The sequence below is a fragment of the Homarus americanus genome, unplaced genomic scaffold (genome assembly GCF_018991925.1).
Source record: "Homarus americanus isolate GMGI-L3 unplaced genomic scaffold, GMGI_Hamer_2.0 scaffold5434, whole genome shotgun sequence".
Taxonomy (NCBI): domain Eukaryota; kingdom Metazoa; phylum Arthropoda; class Malacostraca; order Decapoda; family Nephropidae; genus Homarus; species Homarus americanus.
In genome coordinates this window covers 421,402-438,406 of record NW_024722814.1, presented here as the reverse complement: position 1 = coordinate 438,406, position 17,005 = coordinate 421,402, and the positions used below count along the sequence as shown (strand labels likewise).

The 17,005-nt window shown below is 42.4% G+C and overlaps 1 protein-coding gene across 1 annotated transcript in view; it reads left to right on the top strand.

Moving 5' to 3' along the window:
- LOC121863150 (nephrin-like) overlaps window positions 1-17,005 on the top strand; it is a 171,171-nt gene that overhangs the window by 111,776 nt on the left and 42,390 nt on the right. The window contains exon 3 of the mRNA XM_042361640.1: window positions 6,373-6,510. Within this exon, the coding sequence (XP_042217574.1) occupies window positions 6,373-6,510 (138 nt within the window). The remainder of the gene's footprint in view (window positions 1-6,372; window positions 6,511-17,005) is intronic.

The following is a 17,005-nucleotide window of genomic DNA, read 5'->3' as shown; positions in this document are numbered from 1 at the left end:
CTTTGAACGTGTGCGATTGGCTGAGGCCTGCATTGACCAAGAGGAGCGGAACTTTGGACATTTGCTCTAAATGTTAATCCCAATACAAATCATATGGCATATGGCATTATTATTGTTAATAAGCGACACTAACAGTAGTGAATGTTTCATTTACACCCCATATACTAGCTGTCATGTGCTGTAACTCGGAAACTATTGAGAATTAACAGTTTGATCATTTAGTTATTTATCTTTATTTATGTCTCAGGAATACACACCCTGATTTATGAGAGGTATTTACGGAACACCTTGTATAAGTAATTACTGTATTTTAGTATGAGAAAACAATCTACCAGAGTCCACTTTTAATAGATGATACCACGTCTTTCCCCTTCACCATCACCAAGGCCAATGATACGACACACTGCCTCTCTGTAACAGCCTAGAGCAGAGTCTCTCTAACCTAACCTAACCTAACCTAACCTAACCTAAGTTCTGGGGGTTGAAATTAAATATGATGTCAAAATACACAAAACTAATAATGAACATCAGATTATCATGGCATAAGAGGAATATTTTTGGGGGGGTATATTAACATTTCGTGTACAGGCATACACGGAAAGTTAGGTTGGAAATGTCAAATTGTGAAAAAAAAAGTTATTCAGTAAAACAGTTGTGTGCAGGTGACGGTGTTGGTTGCAATTTCCCTGGAATCCATTATGCATATGGAGGAGCAACAAGTGTACTTTAAATTCATGTATGCAGTTCTCTCCTGTGTTTTGGGCGGCAAACATATATTATTTAATGTGAAAATAAATATGACAGAATTACGTGAGTGTAAATGTGTAAAGATACAGTGAAGCAGAAAAGAGATTTACTGTCTATTACGGAGACTGACAGACCAACGTGGAGAACAAGACACTGATGGAGGTAGTCGAGGAGGCATAATTATTTTTACCACAAGACAGTGACCAACACCTTGTGGCTCATTGGCTGTAGGTTTGCTAACTGAGAAAATCACTATTGTGTCGATACTTACGACCAGACGAGGAAAAGGGTATAAGAACTGGCGGGAGAAAGTGTCTTACGTGTATAGTGAATACAGATATATATGCGAGACACCTTATACGTGAGGAGGTTGGTAGTGACTTGGTTATGGTCCACTCTGCTGGAGGACACATGCCCTCGTGGCCACAGTTGTGGTGAACAAAGGCTGTTGAGGCTACAATGATGCTGTTGAGAGTCTGGCGGCGAGACACTAATGCGGTTCACAGCTGGTGGACACCACTGTGGGTCACATACCTGGTGGACACCACTGTGGGTCACACACCTGGTGGGCACCACTGTGGGTCACACACCTGGTGGACACCACTGTGGGTCACACACCTGGTGGGCACCACTGTGGGTCACAGCTGGTGGACACCACTGTGGGTCACATACCTGGTGGGCACCACTGTGGGTCACACAGCTGGTGGAAACCATTGTGGGTCACACAGCTGGTGGGCACCACTGTGGGTCACACAGCTGGTGGAAACCATTGTGGGTCACACAGCTGGTGGGCACCACTATGGGTCACACAGCTGGTGGGCACCACTGTGGGTCACACAGCTGGTGGAGGCTGACGACCCAATCTTCACTACATCACTTGGTGACTCACACTATACAGTAAATCACCAAAAGAACACAGACTCTGTATCTTAGTTGCATAAGCTTCCCCTAATTTACAACTGGCTCAGTACAGTATCCCTCGTATAATGTTTTCACTCTATTAAGGATAAAAATCATGAGAATGGGCCTGAATTCCGCCATTAAAGAGAGCAGCAAAAAGCAATATCGCCCGGCAGCGTTCACGGCGATGCTCCACCAAGTCACAATAGAATATCGATATTTATTGGACAAGAGGCAGCTTAACCAACCCACTCCAGGTCTCTTCATAACAATCTTACCTTCCTCCTCTTACAGTCTGCTCGATAGTATCGAGATATTAATTCTGTAATTGCTGCAATTTTATACAAATAAATAAAGAGTGGAACCCCTAAATAAAGAACTTCTCAGGGACTACACGAAAAATGCCTTATAACGAGGTGTTCAATATAAAATTTGGTTCAAACTCTGGGCTGTAGCGATGATATCAATAGACAGAATTAGTCCCTCTCCCTCTCCTCAGTCGTTGTAATACTTGCACAACTGGATCAGGAAAAGAGAGAGCCAAGATGTGTGGCTGCAGCCTACGCTCCTGCCTCACCACATAAACCAACTCACGTGTAGCCATCATCCAGCTCATCATACCACTCATCATCATCCAAACCCCTATACCCCTCGTCCGATGGCAACGGACGAGTGGCGACGGGGACAGGTAGAGATGACTGCCGGGAGTCTCTAGTCACAACTCTGTACATGGGCGGCACAGATAAGATGGTCGTTTATGCACTGGGATCTAGGCAGCAGTGCAATCCGGTCCTGTCTGTGCGACTGAGCAGCCCTTTCGAGGAGCCACCCTGCTCACCCCACATGGGGAGGGGGCTAGAAAAGGTGCCAAAACATAGCCTGGACTGAAAAAACCCAACCTGACACGGTAACCGCACCCAGTAAGGTCATCCTCATACAGTCGAAAACACAGTCAAAATCACAGATCCAAATAAAACATACTATACAACCTCTTATGGTCGTTGCATGGAATGTCAGGACCCTTCAGGATACTGGCACAAATGAGCGTCCTGACAGAAGAACTGCCCTTGTGGCAAACGAGCTGGCTAGTTATAACTTCGACATAGCAGCCATTAGTGAGTCCCGGCTCCCGGATGAGTGCCAGCTCACAGAACGGGGGTCTGGCTATACCTTCTTTTGGAAGGGTAAGCCTACTTCAGAGAGAAACCGCATTTATGGAGTTGGCTTTGCCATCCACCAACGCATCCTACACAGGCTAACTGAAATGCCTATTGGGAACAATGAGCGTCTCATGACGCTCTTTCAACCTGCCCCTGGTTCAGACACACCTCTACCATCCGTCCATCTTAATGGTACTACCCTCTCTAATGTTCCCTACTTTCGATATCTCGGCTCCCACCTGTCCACCACCGCGGACATCGATGACGAGATTCAGCATCGGATCAGATGTTCATCTAAAGCCTTTGGCAGACTCCGAAACCGCGTATCCAGATGTAGGGAGCTGAAATTATCTACAAAGTTACACGTATATCGTGTAGTGGTCCTCCCCACCCTGCTGTATGGCATCGAGACATGGGTCACATATAGAAGGCACCTCAAGGCACTTGAAAGCTTTCACCTACGTTCCATCTTCCGAGTTAGCTGGGAAGACAAGAGAACAAATGCCAATATTCTTGCTGACACCAACTGTAGGAGCATCGAGGCTACCATTGTCCATGAACAACTACGTTGGACTGGCCATGTTACCCTCATGGAGGACAGTAGACTGTCAAAGCAGCTACTTTACAGTCACCTAACGAATAGTAAACGTAACCCTGGCGGTCAACTAAAAAGGTCTAAGAATTGTCTTAAGACAAACCTGAAAAACGCCAAATTAAACTCCTCACCTGAGAGACGATTACTTCACATCGTAACGCTTGGAGGAGCACCACACGAGAAGGTGTCAATACTTTCGAGTTAGCCCGACTGTAAACCGAGGCAGACAAGCGCTAACGCCAGAAAGATGCTGCTACTGCCCCTCCCGCACTCGATGTAGCCCTCCACATGTGGAACATCTGTGAAGAACTCTGTCGGTCCCGTATCGGCCTCTTTAGTCACCTCAAAACTTACCAATGAAGGTGACATCCCTAATAACTCATATCATTGTATCATACTGGATGATCGTCATACTCGTTTCCGAGTGACAGCAAAGTAGTAGTAGTATGTATACCAAATCTAGAAAACAATTACTACTACTTTGTTTACGAAATGTTGACAAAAAAAATATTAGTACACGAATCAACGAATCTAATATGAAAGTCATGAATCACTGATCCATAAATAGTTGTCTAAGCCGGGGTGACACTGTTGACGCGGCAGTGAATCAGGAGCGGGTCAACAAGGATATAAATATGAATGTGTTGAGAGTGGACAGTATTGCGCACTCCAGCCTTTGTTATACATGAGGGCGTATTGTTCTAGTGCTCCTCCTACGAGAGTAACACTACCTGGACAAAGCATGTTCCCTATCACAGGAGTGTCTTACAGCGAGGCCCTGATGTAATGTACAGTCACTCAAAAACTATCAGTACTCGGGGTGATCAATAAATTTCAGAATGAACACTGTGACTCCTGTTATCTCGGTAAGATTGTCAAATCACATTATAGTCATAAAAAACCCATGATTTTTACTACGATATGATTATGTGTCGTCAAAAGAAGAAACTTATACATTATTCACCTACTGTATGTAAGCATGATCCAAGAATTTTCATGTATTTTAGATGAATATTATACAGGCAATGGATGTCAACGAAATAATTTAGAGAGAGAGAGAGAGAGGGAGAGAGAGGGTAACTGGTTTGAAATTTACATACCATAACAAACTCGTCCATGTGGCAGGCCAGTCCGCACCAACATGTACAGTATACCAGATTTCATTTAGATCTTTCAGGCGGCTTAACGATATAAACATTGGTAGAGATACAAACACCGTCAAACACCGTCAAACACCGTCAAACACCGTCAAACTCAATTGCTTTATATCGTTTTCCTTTGAACAGTACAAAGCCAAGACGGTAAAACTAAAACAACGAGAAACGAAACGAGAATTAAAGAATTAGAAAAGAAAATGAACCAAGTTGATGAAAAAATACAAAAACAATCTCCTCTCAGTCCACAGATCCAGGAAACTCTATGTTGCTCTTTTATCAATTACTGTGATTGAAAAAGCCTCTGAATTTAAATGAAAAAATTCCGAAACGGTATCACTGTAACTGGAGCTTTTCTGGGGTATCAAATGGTGAATATTTCCGTGTGTGTGTGTGTGTGTGTGTGTTTGTGTATGTGTATGTATATGTATAAGTGTGTGTATTATGTATGTGTATGTGTGTTTGTGTGTAGGTATAGTATATGTGTGTGTATGTATGTACAGTATATGTGTGTGTATGTATATATGTGTGTAACAATATAAACACATTTCCACACTTATATGAATTTAGGGGAAACATATTTTCCCTACTTCACCTCACAGCAGAACACAGGGAACACACACACACACACATACACTAAGCCAGCTACCCGAGATAACCTCTTTCCTCAGCTAACTTAAAACCACACACACACACAAATTTACATCATTTTCAAGCACAACCTGCTAACTAACGTAACCCCTCTAACCTCCCTAACCTCCCCCTATCCCCCACAACCCCTCTAACCCCCCTAACCCCCCCCTATCCCCCACAACCCGCCCTAACGCCCCCTCCTCTCTGGCACATATTTTTCCTCCTTGGTCCTTCAACTCACAATCCAACTTTAAAAATGTGTTGTGTAGTGTGTGGTGTGGTGTGGGTGATGGTGTCATAGTGTGTGGATGGTGGTGTTATAGTATATGGGTAATGGTGTTATAGTGTGTGGATGATGGTGTTATAGTGTGTGGATGGTGGTGTTATAGTGTGTGGGTAATGGTGTTACAGGGTGTGGTTGCTGTAGTGTCACACCCTCACAGCACTACACAGTTAAGGACACACAGAACGGGGCAGCAGCAAATCAGCGTGACGGATCAGCTGCCTCACTGACAACAGGGAAAAAAAAATCATAGTAAAATGTCGAGCGTCCTGACAGAGAGACAAAAAGGAAAAAGTAATAAAAGTATTATTAAGTTACTCCTCTGAGGTAACAACACTGCGGCTGAATACTATATTTTCAGGCCGGTAAAATTATTATCAAGTAATGAAAATGAGAGTAACACACACACAGACACACTTACACTCACTACATGGTGCTTACGTATGACAATGTTTTCCCACACGTGTTTGTTTTGGTCTTGTTTGTTAAGAGTGTCAGAATAAGAACCAATGAATAGATTACTGGTCGGCATATGAACTTCGACTGATTCGTTGTCTGCACACTGAAGCAGTTTAAATTAAGATATTTAATGTTATACTTAAAATGTAGTAACATTAGTTTCAATGTGTTAAGTAAAACAATCTAAGAGGTGCTATACAGGACTACGATGTATCCATCCTTCAGAGGTTGACTTGTACATGTTCTAACTTATATCAACAAGATACTCCCTAGTGCAAGACGTCTCCGCTGAGGTATATAAGGTTTCTGGGTGTTAATATTTCTACAACATTCCTTCCTTCTACGTCTCTTCCACGCTCTCGTTGTCCCTTTTTTTATCACCAAGACGATTGATGTAAGTTCTCTGACACACACTAACACACACTGTTCCTCCTCCCTCAGGTTCAGCTGCGGGGTTCCAGAGGTTCCGCGTGACGCCCGAGAGTGTGGAGGTGATGGAGGGCGCTGATGTGTTCCTCCGGTGTGTGGTGGAGAACCAGCAGGGCAAGGCGCAGTGGACCAAGGACGGCTTCGCTCTAGGTCAGTCCTCACTCTCTTCCTGTCCACAGACTTTCAGATAGACTACGTAAGCTTTTCTTGATCACAAAGTGGATATAATTTTGGAAATAAAACCTACATGTTATATCATCTTTCTTCCACAAAAATATCAGTTATATATCTATGTTTTCAAGCTTTTCTGATATATTCATAGTGTATTGTCGTAGATAATTCTGAAATATTTAAAACGTATACAAAGGTGCAGTTGCGGAAATGCGTTCCTACACCCCCTGTGGTAACCCGAGTCTCCAAACGGCAACGTCACAGTAGTAGTATCGGTATTTATGAATGAATTGGTATTGGTAGTGTAAAACGACAGACGTGATTGGTGGATGGATTTGCTATAGGGAGTATGGGTCACATACCTGTAGGTTGGCCGTTTAGAGACTCGGGTTACCACAGGGGGAGAAAGAATATATTTCCGCAACTGTACCATAATATCCAGACAATAAAATTTGTTTTTAGGTTTCAAAAGATCGTCAACGCTAAGTTTGCAATACCTAACCTCACCTACCATCACTGAGAAAATCTTATAACGTCTATTTCTCACAGGTAGTTTTAATTTTGTCCGGCTCTTAACAACCGCGTCACCGAATGAATAACGAGAGACGAGGCTCCTTTATTATGTGACAAAAGTTAGTGGGGCATTATTCTTGAGAACCACAGGACAGAGTTGGGTTGGATTGGGTTGGGCTGGGCTGGGCTGGGCTGGGCTGGGCTGGGCTGGGCTGGGCTGGGCTGGGCTGAGCTGATAGCTATAATTCCCACGCTTAAAATAATAATACCGACCAAAACCATCTGTTGCAATCTTCACTATCATCATCAACATTCTCAGAGGGGGAACTCCTTCAATCTCCTCCCAGTTATAGATCACAAGAGGGTTGCAAAACGTTTGAGTAGGGAGGGGGGGGGACAAGCCTCTTATAACCCGGGGCAACCCAAGTGGCTGGTGTAAGCTTCTTAAGAGTCACAAAGGGACTAAGAAAGAACAGCACCACAGCTCAAAGGACAAAGGAAGGCTGTAGGTAGGAGAATAAATCGTGGTGAGGTTTACCTCCGAGATTATTATAAGGTATTGGCCAGTTGGGTTAAGACCGAGTCAAACTCCAAGGGATTCTATCAAATGTATCAAACTAAAACACGAGAAAAGATTGGACCAATACAGTCAGATACCGGCGAGCTAACTGATAACGACGGAGAAATGAGCAATAATCTAAATAAATATTTGTCAAAATTTTTCACCACCGAAAATTTAAACATGATACCCGAAGCACCGACTCTATACAGAGATAGTGAAGAAATAAATTAAGCGAGATAGTAGTGACTAGTAACGATGTTAGTAAGTAAATAGACAAACTAAGGCCTAATAAGTCGCCAGGTCCCGATGAGATATTTGCCAGAGTATTAAAGGAATGTAAGGAAGAGCTTAGTATGCCCTTAGCAAAGTTGTTTAACATGTCCTTAAGAACGGGTGTAGTACCAGAATCCTGGAGGATAGCGAAAGTAATACCGACTTTCAAGAAGGGAGATAGATCACTATCCTGTAATTATCGTTCAATCAGCCTAACATCTATTGTAGGTAAATTACTGGAAGCAATCATTTCAAACTATTCGAAATCACCTGGAGAAGTAAAAGTTGAACACTGATTCCCAACATGGCTTCACAAGCGGGCGTTCATGTCTAACTAACTATTAACATTCTTTTCATCCATTTTCGAATCAGTGGACGAGGGGCACAATTATGATGTGGTATATCTCGACTTTAGCAAAGCCTTCGACAGAGTCCCCCACGAAAGACTAATAAGAAAAGTGGAGGCTCATGGCATTAAAGGAGATATTCTAAAATGGATTAGGGCGTGGTTACAGGACAGGAAACAGCGAGTGAGCATTAACGGCACTAAATCTTATTGAAGCAACGTCACGAGCGGAGTTCCCCAAGGCTCAGTACTTGGACCATTATTATTTATTATATACATAAACGACATAGATATCGGCATAGACAGCAACATAAGTAAATTTGCTGATGACACTTTAAAATAGGACGTGTTATTAAATCTGACGAGGACTCTGCTAAACTACATGAAGATCTAAACAAATTTTTCGAATCGTCTGAAAAATGGCAGGTGAAATTCAATGTGGACAAATGTAAAGTACTCAGTATAGGAGATGTAAACAGGGAAACCAGATACCAGATGAACAACGATGTTATTGAGAAATCCGACTGCGAGAAAGATTTAGGAGTAATGATAAGTAGGAATCTTAAGCCAAGTAAACAATGTGTATTTGCCCGAAACAAGGCTAATAAAGTACTTGGGTTCATACAAAGGAGTGTTAGTTACAAGACTAGCGAGGTCATCCTGAAACTATATCTTGCGCTTGTGAGACCTCACTTGAATTACGCAGTTCAGTTCTGGTCACCATATTACAGAATGAATATACAATCCTTGGAAAGAATTCAGAGGAGAATGACAAGACTAATCCCGGGCATTAAAAACCTTGAGTACAGAGACAGGTTAAAGCATCTTAATTTGCACTCCCTCGAGAGACGTAGAGTGAGGGTCGATATGATAGAGGTGTATAAATGGAAGTCAGGGCTAAACAAAGGGGACATTACAAAGGTACTCAAACTATCCAACCAGGAGCAACTCTTAACAATGGTTTTTAAATTAGACGAATTTAGATTTAGGCGAGAAAAAGGTAAACATTGGTTTGGAAATAGAGTAGTGGACGAGTGGAACAAGTTACCAAATATCATCATTAACTCGAAATCGCTGGATAGCTTCAAACATAGGTTGGATGGATATTTGAGCGAGCAATCGGGGTTGGGTGTGAATGGGACTGCCCAGTATGGGCCAATAGGCCCGCTGTAGTTTCCTCTTTTCTTATGTTCTTATGTTCCTTATTCATTTCCACAGTTTTAAAGAGTTGAAATTTTGGTAGGGAGGTGCGGGTGGCCTAGGGAATGACTGTGCAATGTGCATTATCTCCAGTCCCTCCACCCGGGCGAGGCAGGATAACATGACTGGTTTCTAATATATAAAACCAGATTACATATATGTGATAGGATAAAACCAAACACATTAACTAAATCATTTTGCAAATATCTCGTCAAAAAACTACGCTAAAATGTAAATAAATAAAGGGATGTAGAAATAGATAATAAATGAATAAATGGAATAAATGTCGAGTTATTATTTTGTTTATTTTTCGTAGTCTTATTATGGGTTGTGTTGTTAGGTCGACCCAGTGTTGTTGTGGTGTTCCTTGTTAGTGATGTGTAGTGATGATTGGGCGTTCTTCTCAGCTCTCTCTCTCTCTCTCTCTCTCTCTCTCTCTCTCTCTCTCTCTCTTTCTCTGTTTCTCTTTTATCACTTCCTAACGCTGTGGTTTATTGTCTCAACCGCTATCAGAATTTCTATACGTACGTCAACGGCATTGTATAACACACTGACTCTTGTACAGATATACACTACTTACTTCACGCGTCCACCACACTGTCCTCACACCTCTTACGTGTAAACAAAGCCATAAAATGTAAATAATAGTTGGTAATGCAGATGATACAACTCCGAGGACTGAGTGGCGCCCGGAACACAATACTTTACTTTAGAAGATTAATAATAATACTTGAGATGGAAGTTAGTTTAAGGTGCTGTAGTGAGAGAAGCGTCCAGTGTTGAGGGCATCTAATGGTTCACTTTTGCTCTGTTATAAATTTTTCCTCCAAAATAAAGTTCAAATGTCACTGTAAATAGAAAAGGTTTTCTCCAAAATCAAGAATTCATTCCCCGGCAAAGAAGTTGATTTCTGATCTCAACATTCATTCTTGAAGGCAGAACTTCACCCACCATCCAGTTAACATAATATTGACCCACGTTCAGACGTCGTCCTCTCCATGAAGAAGTAAAAATGAATCAGCCAAACGTGCAAAAATTTAAAGAAGCGTTCAGACGCAACAAGGTAAAATTTCGGAAAACTCATCTTATTTCACATTTTGTTGACAACTCCCCAGCGAAATCTAAAATTCAATCAGTCGAGACAGCGCCGCAGACTTACTGAGACGTGTGAGTGACGGTGGTGGTTGTGATGAGGTTCACCACCACTCGTACTCGTGAGTGACGGTGGTGGTTGTGATGAGCTTCACCACGATGTGAATTACACGAAAGCGCTTGGGAACTTCGTGTTTTCTTCTTTCCTTGTGGTTATCAGCATATACAGTACATAAATATATACATACAAGCATACATATATATCTCGTACTCGTGAGTGACGGTGGTGGCTGTGATGAGCTTCACCACCACCACCACCACTCTCTCGTACTCGTAAATAAGGGTAGTGGTTGTGGTGAGGGTCACCACCACTCCTTCATATATGTGAGTGACTGTGATATATGAGGGCCATAACCACCACTCCGTGGCCCTCACGAGTGATGGTAATGGTTTTAAGTGCTGGAAGTTGTGAAGTACACGAAGGTCATTATAACTATTTACACTTAAATCCCTCCTTGTGTAACTTTCTCCTAACTACTTCCTCGTTCAAGTCGTAAGTCCCTCAGCCAAGGTTCACAGCGGCGAGTGTGAGTACAGTGCGAGAAGGTACAAGACGGTGCTAACGGGTATAGGACGTATATGAAAGAAAGCACATTGTAAGGCGGTGATAGATCCATGACAGCTACTGCTATATATTTTTCTGTACTTATTTATGAAGAGAGCGCGCGCGCGCACACACAAAAGAGGGCATCGCAAGATTATTCTCTCCCCTTCCTACTCCACATATCAAGAAGAGCTCAACACACTGACCCTCTCGGCTCTCACTGACCATCACCACGACCTCATCTGCAAATTTGGTGAGAAGCTTCTGCACCATCCTCGACACCGGCTCCTACTACCACCTGAGATCCCTCACCCGAGAATTGCTGTTCGACACCACAACCGCATCCAGCCCATACGAGCACGAACTGATCGCTATAAGAACAGCCCAGTGCCAATAATTGTAAAAATTATCAACAACTTGTAATCAACCAGTGTATTCACTCCCAGTCAATCTTACTTTACGCACTGTCACTATTTTTAAATGTCCTGTAGTTTGAGCATCTCCCCACATACTTATTATATAGCTCATTTGCATCACTTATGTTTCTTGTATATCATTTGTAAATCAAGAGACCCATTCCCTAATTAAGTAACCGTATATTTTCAGCCTTCCGGCTGCCATGCTCTTTCAATAAACCGTTAATTATTATTATTTATTAATTATTACACACACACACACACACACACACACACACACGCGCGCACACACACACACACACACACACACATTAGGACATGTGAAACTTGTTCTGTCATTCTTTGTAAACTGGAAAACAAATGTTACTATAAATATGTTCTCAAACGTTGTACAGACCATCGCGTGCCGCTCATGATATTTTACTCTGTTGACAGTAAATATCATCGATGAATTTATCGTCTTGATATCACTAAGTAGTAGCTTGAAAATGTTAGACTTACATCTTTAGCTTCAGAAATATTACAGTTTACCATGAAAGCGACACAGTATCATTTTCTATATAAAGAATATCCGATGGTATTTTGTTTATTTTTCTTCATGTCACTGTCATTAGTCGCCAGGTATTATGTGACACAGGTAACTGAGGGTAACAGGAGGTCTCAGATTTTTTCTCTCAGTTTAAGGCAAAAAAAAATTACTCTGAGAAACTCCTCTTTATCAACGACTCTTTAGTGGAGGTAACTTATTAACCGTTTGAGTAATACTGGGTCTCTGTGCTGAATAAAATCATCTGACGTTAACCAAACAAAATCATCTGGCGTTAACCAAACAAAATCATCAAGCGTTAACCAAACAAAATCATCTGGCATTAACCAAAACAAAATCGTCTGGCGTTAACCAAACAAAATCATCTGACGTTAACCAAACAAAATCATCTGGCGTTAACCAAACAAAATCATCAAGCGTTAACCAAATGATATATTAAAAGTGGCGTCCCTGTAGTGAAGGGGTTAAAACTCTTGAACACACTAATACTGCTCTGTATACACGCATAATTTCTACAGAGCCATCGAAAAATAATACCCTGATTTTAATATATTAAACACAAAAAAGGGTAGCTATTATTCTTCGATATTCCTACATTTACATACAGCGATCTCCACTAGGTCATCTGCAACACATAATACCTAATAGCAGTGAGGTCCTTAGCTGACGGTCGCCTCTAATCTGGCAGCTTTCTAGTTAAATCTGTTCCATATCTTGTATTTTTAGGACTCACCCTCGCCGTCCCCCTGTCGGTGTGGAGGTAATATAATTCCCTGTCGGTGCATCAGTCCCGCCCCTAACCAATATCCCGTACACATTACCTCCCTCCCCCCCTCCCCCTCACGAGCTCTTCCTCTTCCCACTCGGGTCTTCCTCCCTCCTCCTCCTCCTCCTCCCTAAGGTAATGTCTCTCATAATATGTTGGTGATGTTATCTTCTCTTTTACTTCCCTCCTGTAACTAGTTCCCTCCCTCCTTCCTTCCTTCCCTGCCTGTCCATCCTTCCTTTCTTCCTTGTCCTCCTTCCCTCCCTCCTTTCCTTCCTTGCCTCCTCCCTTGCTCTTCCTTTCCGTCTATCTCGCCTTAAACAGTAATGTCTCTCTCTCTCTCATAAATCTTCAACAATCAATTTATTCATCCATCTGTTTAGTGTACTGTAGTGTAGTGTAGTGGAGTCCATCTATGTGTCAACTTCTTTTTTACGAAGTCTCACAGCTGTCTCATCCTTCATTATATTTCTTCAACACATATTAATCCTGTCAGTTTATAAGCTTCGTGTTAGTAAGTCTTTCATAATGTAACTCAATACGTCTGGTGAGGGGGAGGTGCCGTCTCTTACCTGGCTAATATTTCTGTACTAACTCTACTCTTTAATTAATCCGTCCTACCTGCCTGCTAATTAATTTTCTCTACCTGTCTTTACTTTTCCTTGAGAGGCACCAAACACGTCCTCTCCCTGACCATGGCCACTTACCATGGCTACCCGTCTACCCCACCATGGCCACTTCTTTACTATATGATGCAAATTGGCCATTGTGATTCTTTCCACCTGGCCAACCCAGATACTCAGTATGACTACATAACAATGACCTTGACGCTCCTGACACGGTTATTTTACTTCTTTTGGTGACGATTTATTCTATTTTAGCGAAACAAGAAAAAAGCATCAAATATTCTAAAAATTATTACCCAACACCACCTTACCCCAACCCTAACCTAACCTAATCTAACCTAACCTAACCTAACCTAACCTAACCTAACCATCAAGCTGTGTAGTCAATTATTATCGTGAATGTGATCCAACCTGCCACTCCTTTCTGCAGACTCACCTGTACTCACTCAATCACAAGCGACAGATAGACAGCTTAATTAAGTCAGGGATGATATGAGAGGTTGTGGATTACCTCCCAGACCAGGTAAGGAGGGTGGAGGGAGTGTCCAGGTAAAACAGGTGGTGGATGTAGTGCCCACGTAGCAGAGGTAGTGGAGGTAGTGACCAGGTAACACAAGTAGTGGAGGAGTGGTGGATGTAGTGCCCAGGTAGCAGAGGTAGTGGAGGTAGTGACCAGGTAACACAAGTAGTGAAGGTAGTGCCCAGGTAACACAGGTAGTGGGGCTGGTGTGAACACATTGTAAGGACAAGTTCATCAAGGTGCCACAATAACTCGTTCGGAATTACTGCTCTACAAGACACAACAGTGAGACCAGGTAACAACATGTGACTGGAATGGATTTAGATGTGGAACGCTATTAATGTTAACACCTGCTAGTGACCGAGGAAACGCAGTATAATGTGGGGGAGGGGGCGGAGGGAGGTGTAAGGCGTTGGTTGGTTAGCATCAAGCAGAAGCTAAGTGGAATATACAATGTTGTGTTGGATAGTTTCTTGAAGGGGTAGATATTGGTAATCTCTCTCTCTCTCTGTCTCTCTTTCTGTCTCTCTCAACCACTTCCCCGTGTGCACTACCCAACCATTCTTCGGGCATTACTTCACTACACAAACACACAAATATCATCACAGATAAAGTTGGTGCAGGTATAATCCGCCTTGAGCTGTTTTATACTGTAATCTGAGAGAACAAAATCCTGAACTGTACTATATTGACATCGCTGTAAGCAATGTTAAGTCTCTGGCATAAGAGTTGTGTAAGAGTTTTATTGGGTCCATCTAAGCGGATTAGTTGATGTGATGATGTGTCTGTGTCGTAGTTATGAGAGATGAAATATAGTGTAGTTATCGTTACTAATATAGGTGATGCAGACTCAACGCAGCGATAGTGAGCGAGTTATCTGGTGGTGATGGTGGATGTGGGGGTAGTGATGATGGTGGTGGTGGTTATAAGGGTGGTGGGGGCGATGGTTATGGTGACCTACAGTGTCTTACATATCTGCATCTTGTCAGTGCACTAAACAACAACGAAACATTAGTGATTATTATACTTATATTTTTCCATCAACATAAACTAGTAACAACAACAGATGCATTTATTATACTCGAACTTCAATCCTATAGTGAACGTGACATAAGAATCAACATACTCGTCTTGAACTCGAATTAACCAGGTGTAGTGAACGAATGCCTTCTTAATCATCAAAGCTACAGGAAAATATAAAACCTTTGTCGAGATAAAAAGAAACACATGAAAAGATTTTACACTCTACAGTACCAGAAGAGTAATGTGTGTTCCCCAGTCAAGCAGTTCACTATTATCTTACGAGCATCACGGCTACACTATCATCCGGACAAAGACCCAGATTTTAGACCGATGGACAAGAACATTTCAAGGAATGGCTCGAACGTGAAGCTTGTGTTGAAGCTGTAGCACTGGAGCAAATATCTCAATTTCTACATCAAAGGGAAACTTGTTGAAGTCTTTGTCTGAAGTCATGAAAGTAGTGAAAGCTCGATAATACTTTACTGTTGTCGCGCGTGTGTGGGTGTCTGTGTCTGTGTCTGTGTCTGTGTGTGTGTGTGTGTGTGTGTGTGTGTGTGTGTGTGTCTGTGTGTGTGTGTGTGTGTGTGTGTGTGTGTATCTAAACCAACAATTTTGAAGAATTATTTTATTAAAAGTCGTTCCTTACTTTAAGAATAGCTTATATTATCTACATACTTTTATTTGTTGTTGATGTCTTTTAAATCTTTTTCTTAACCCCTTAAATCTTTCCCTCACTCTGGTTTACCCCCTTAAATCTTTCCCTCACTCTGGTTTACACCCTTAAATCTTTCCCTCACTCTGGTTTACACCCTTAAATCTTTCCCTCACCCTGGTTTACACCCTTAAATCTTTCCCTCACTCTGGTTTACACCCTTAAATAAATCTTTCCCTCACTCTGGTGGCCTTGCTCAGGCTTTTCACTCAACAAGTTTGTGTGAAATTCAGCAAATGGTCAGTGGTCTGCCCGTGACAACTTCTCATCAGCGGGGAAGTGTAGCCAGCAGCAGCAGCCAGTGACGCCCGTGCACACACACACACACACACACACACACACACACACACACACACACACACACACACACACACACACACACACACACACACACACACACACACACACACACACACACACACACACACACACACACACACACACACACACACACACACGCGCGGATACTTTCGCCAACTTTCGCAATGTTTCAACACTTCAACTCAAAATGTCTCGCAAAACTTATGTTCCTACATTTCTTTTGAGTCTACGTTGGTTTTATTTCTTGACATATGTTGTTCAAGCAAGACTAAACAGTTAGGTTAGGTTAGGTTATCTGAAACATAGTCTACCATAACATAGAAAATATAAGTACACTGAATTGCGCTGAATGAACGTAGCAAGTAATGGAAAGTGTTTATATTTGCTGTAACCTTTTTTTATATAACAGGAACAATCAGTAACCTGGCTAGAATTTGTAGAGGATTGGATAAATTCAATTATTTTTTTTAGACAGTTGCGACAGAACACTTCACCCGGCCAACAGAACACTTCACCCGGCCAACAGAACACTTCACCCGGCCAACAGAACACTTCACCCGGCCAACAGAACACTTCACCCGGACAACAGAACACTTCACCCGACCAACAGAACACTTCACCCGGCCAACAGAACACTTCACCCGGCCAGCAGAACACTTAACCCGGCCAACAGAACACAGGACAGGGAGATGAGATTCCCAGGTTCTTAACAGAGGCTGGTCCCGTTTATTTTCAAGTTACCTGCGTTGATATACAGTAGCTTAGTCGTTCATTCTTTATGTGTAAGGTGGTGACTGGAGTAAGGTGGTGACTGGAGTAAGGTGGTGACTGGAGTAAGGTGGTGACTGGAGTAAGGTGGTGACTGGAGTAAGGTGGTGACTGGAGTAAGGTGGTGACTGGAGTAAGGTGGTGACTGGAGTAAGGTGGTGACTGGGTAGGTGGTGAGGTGGTGG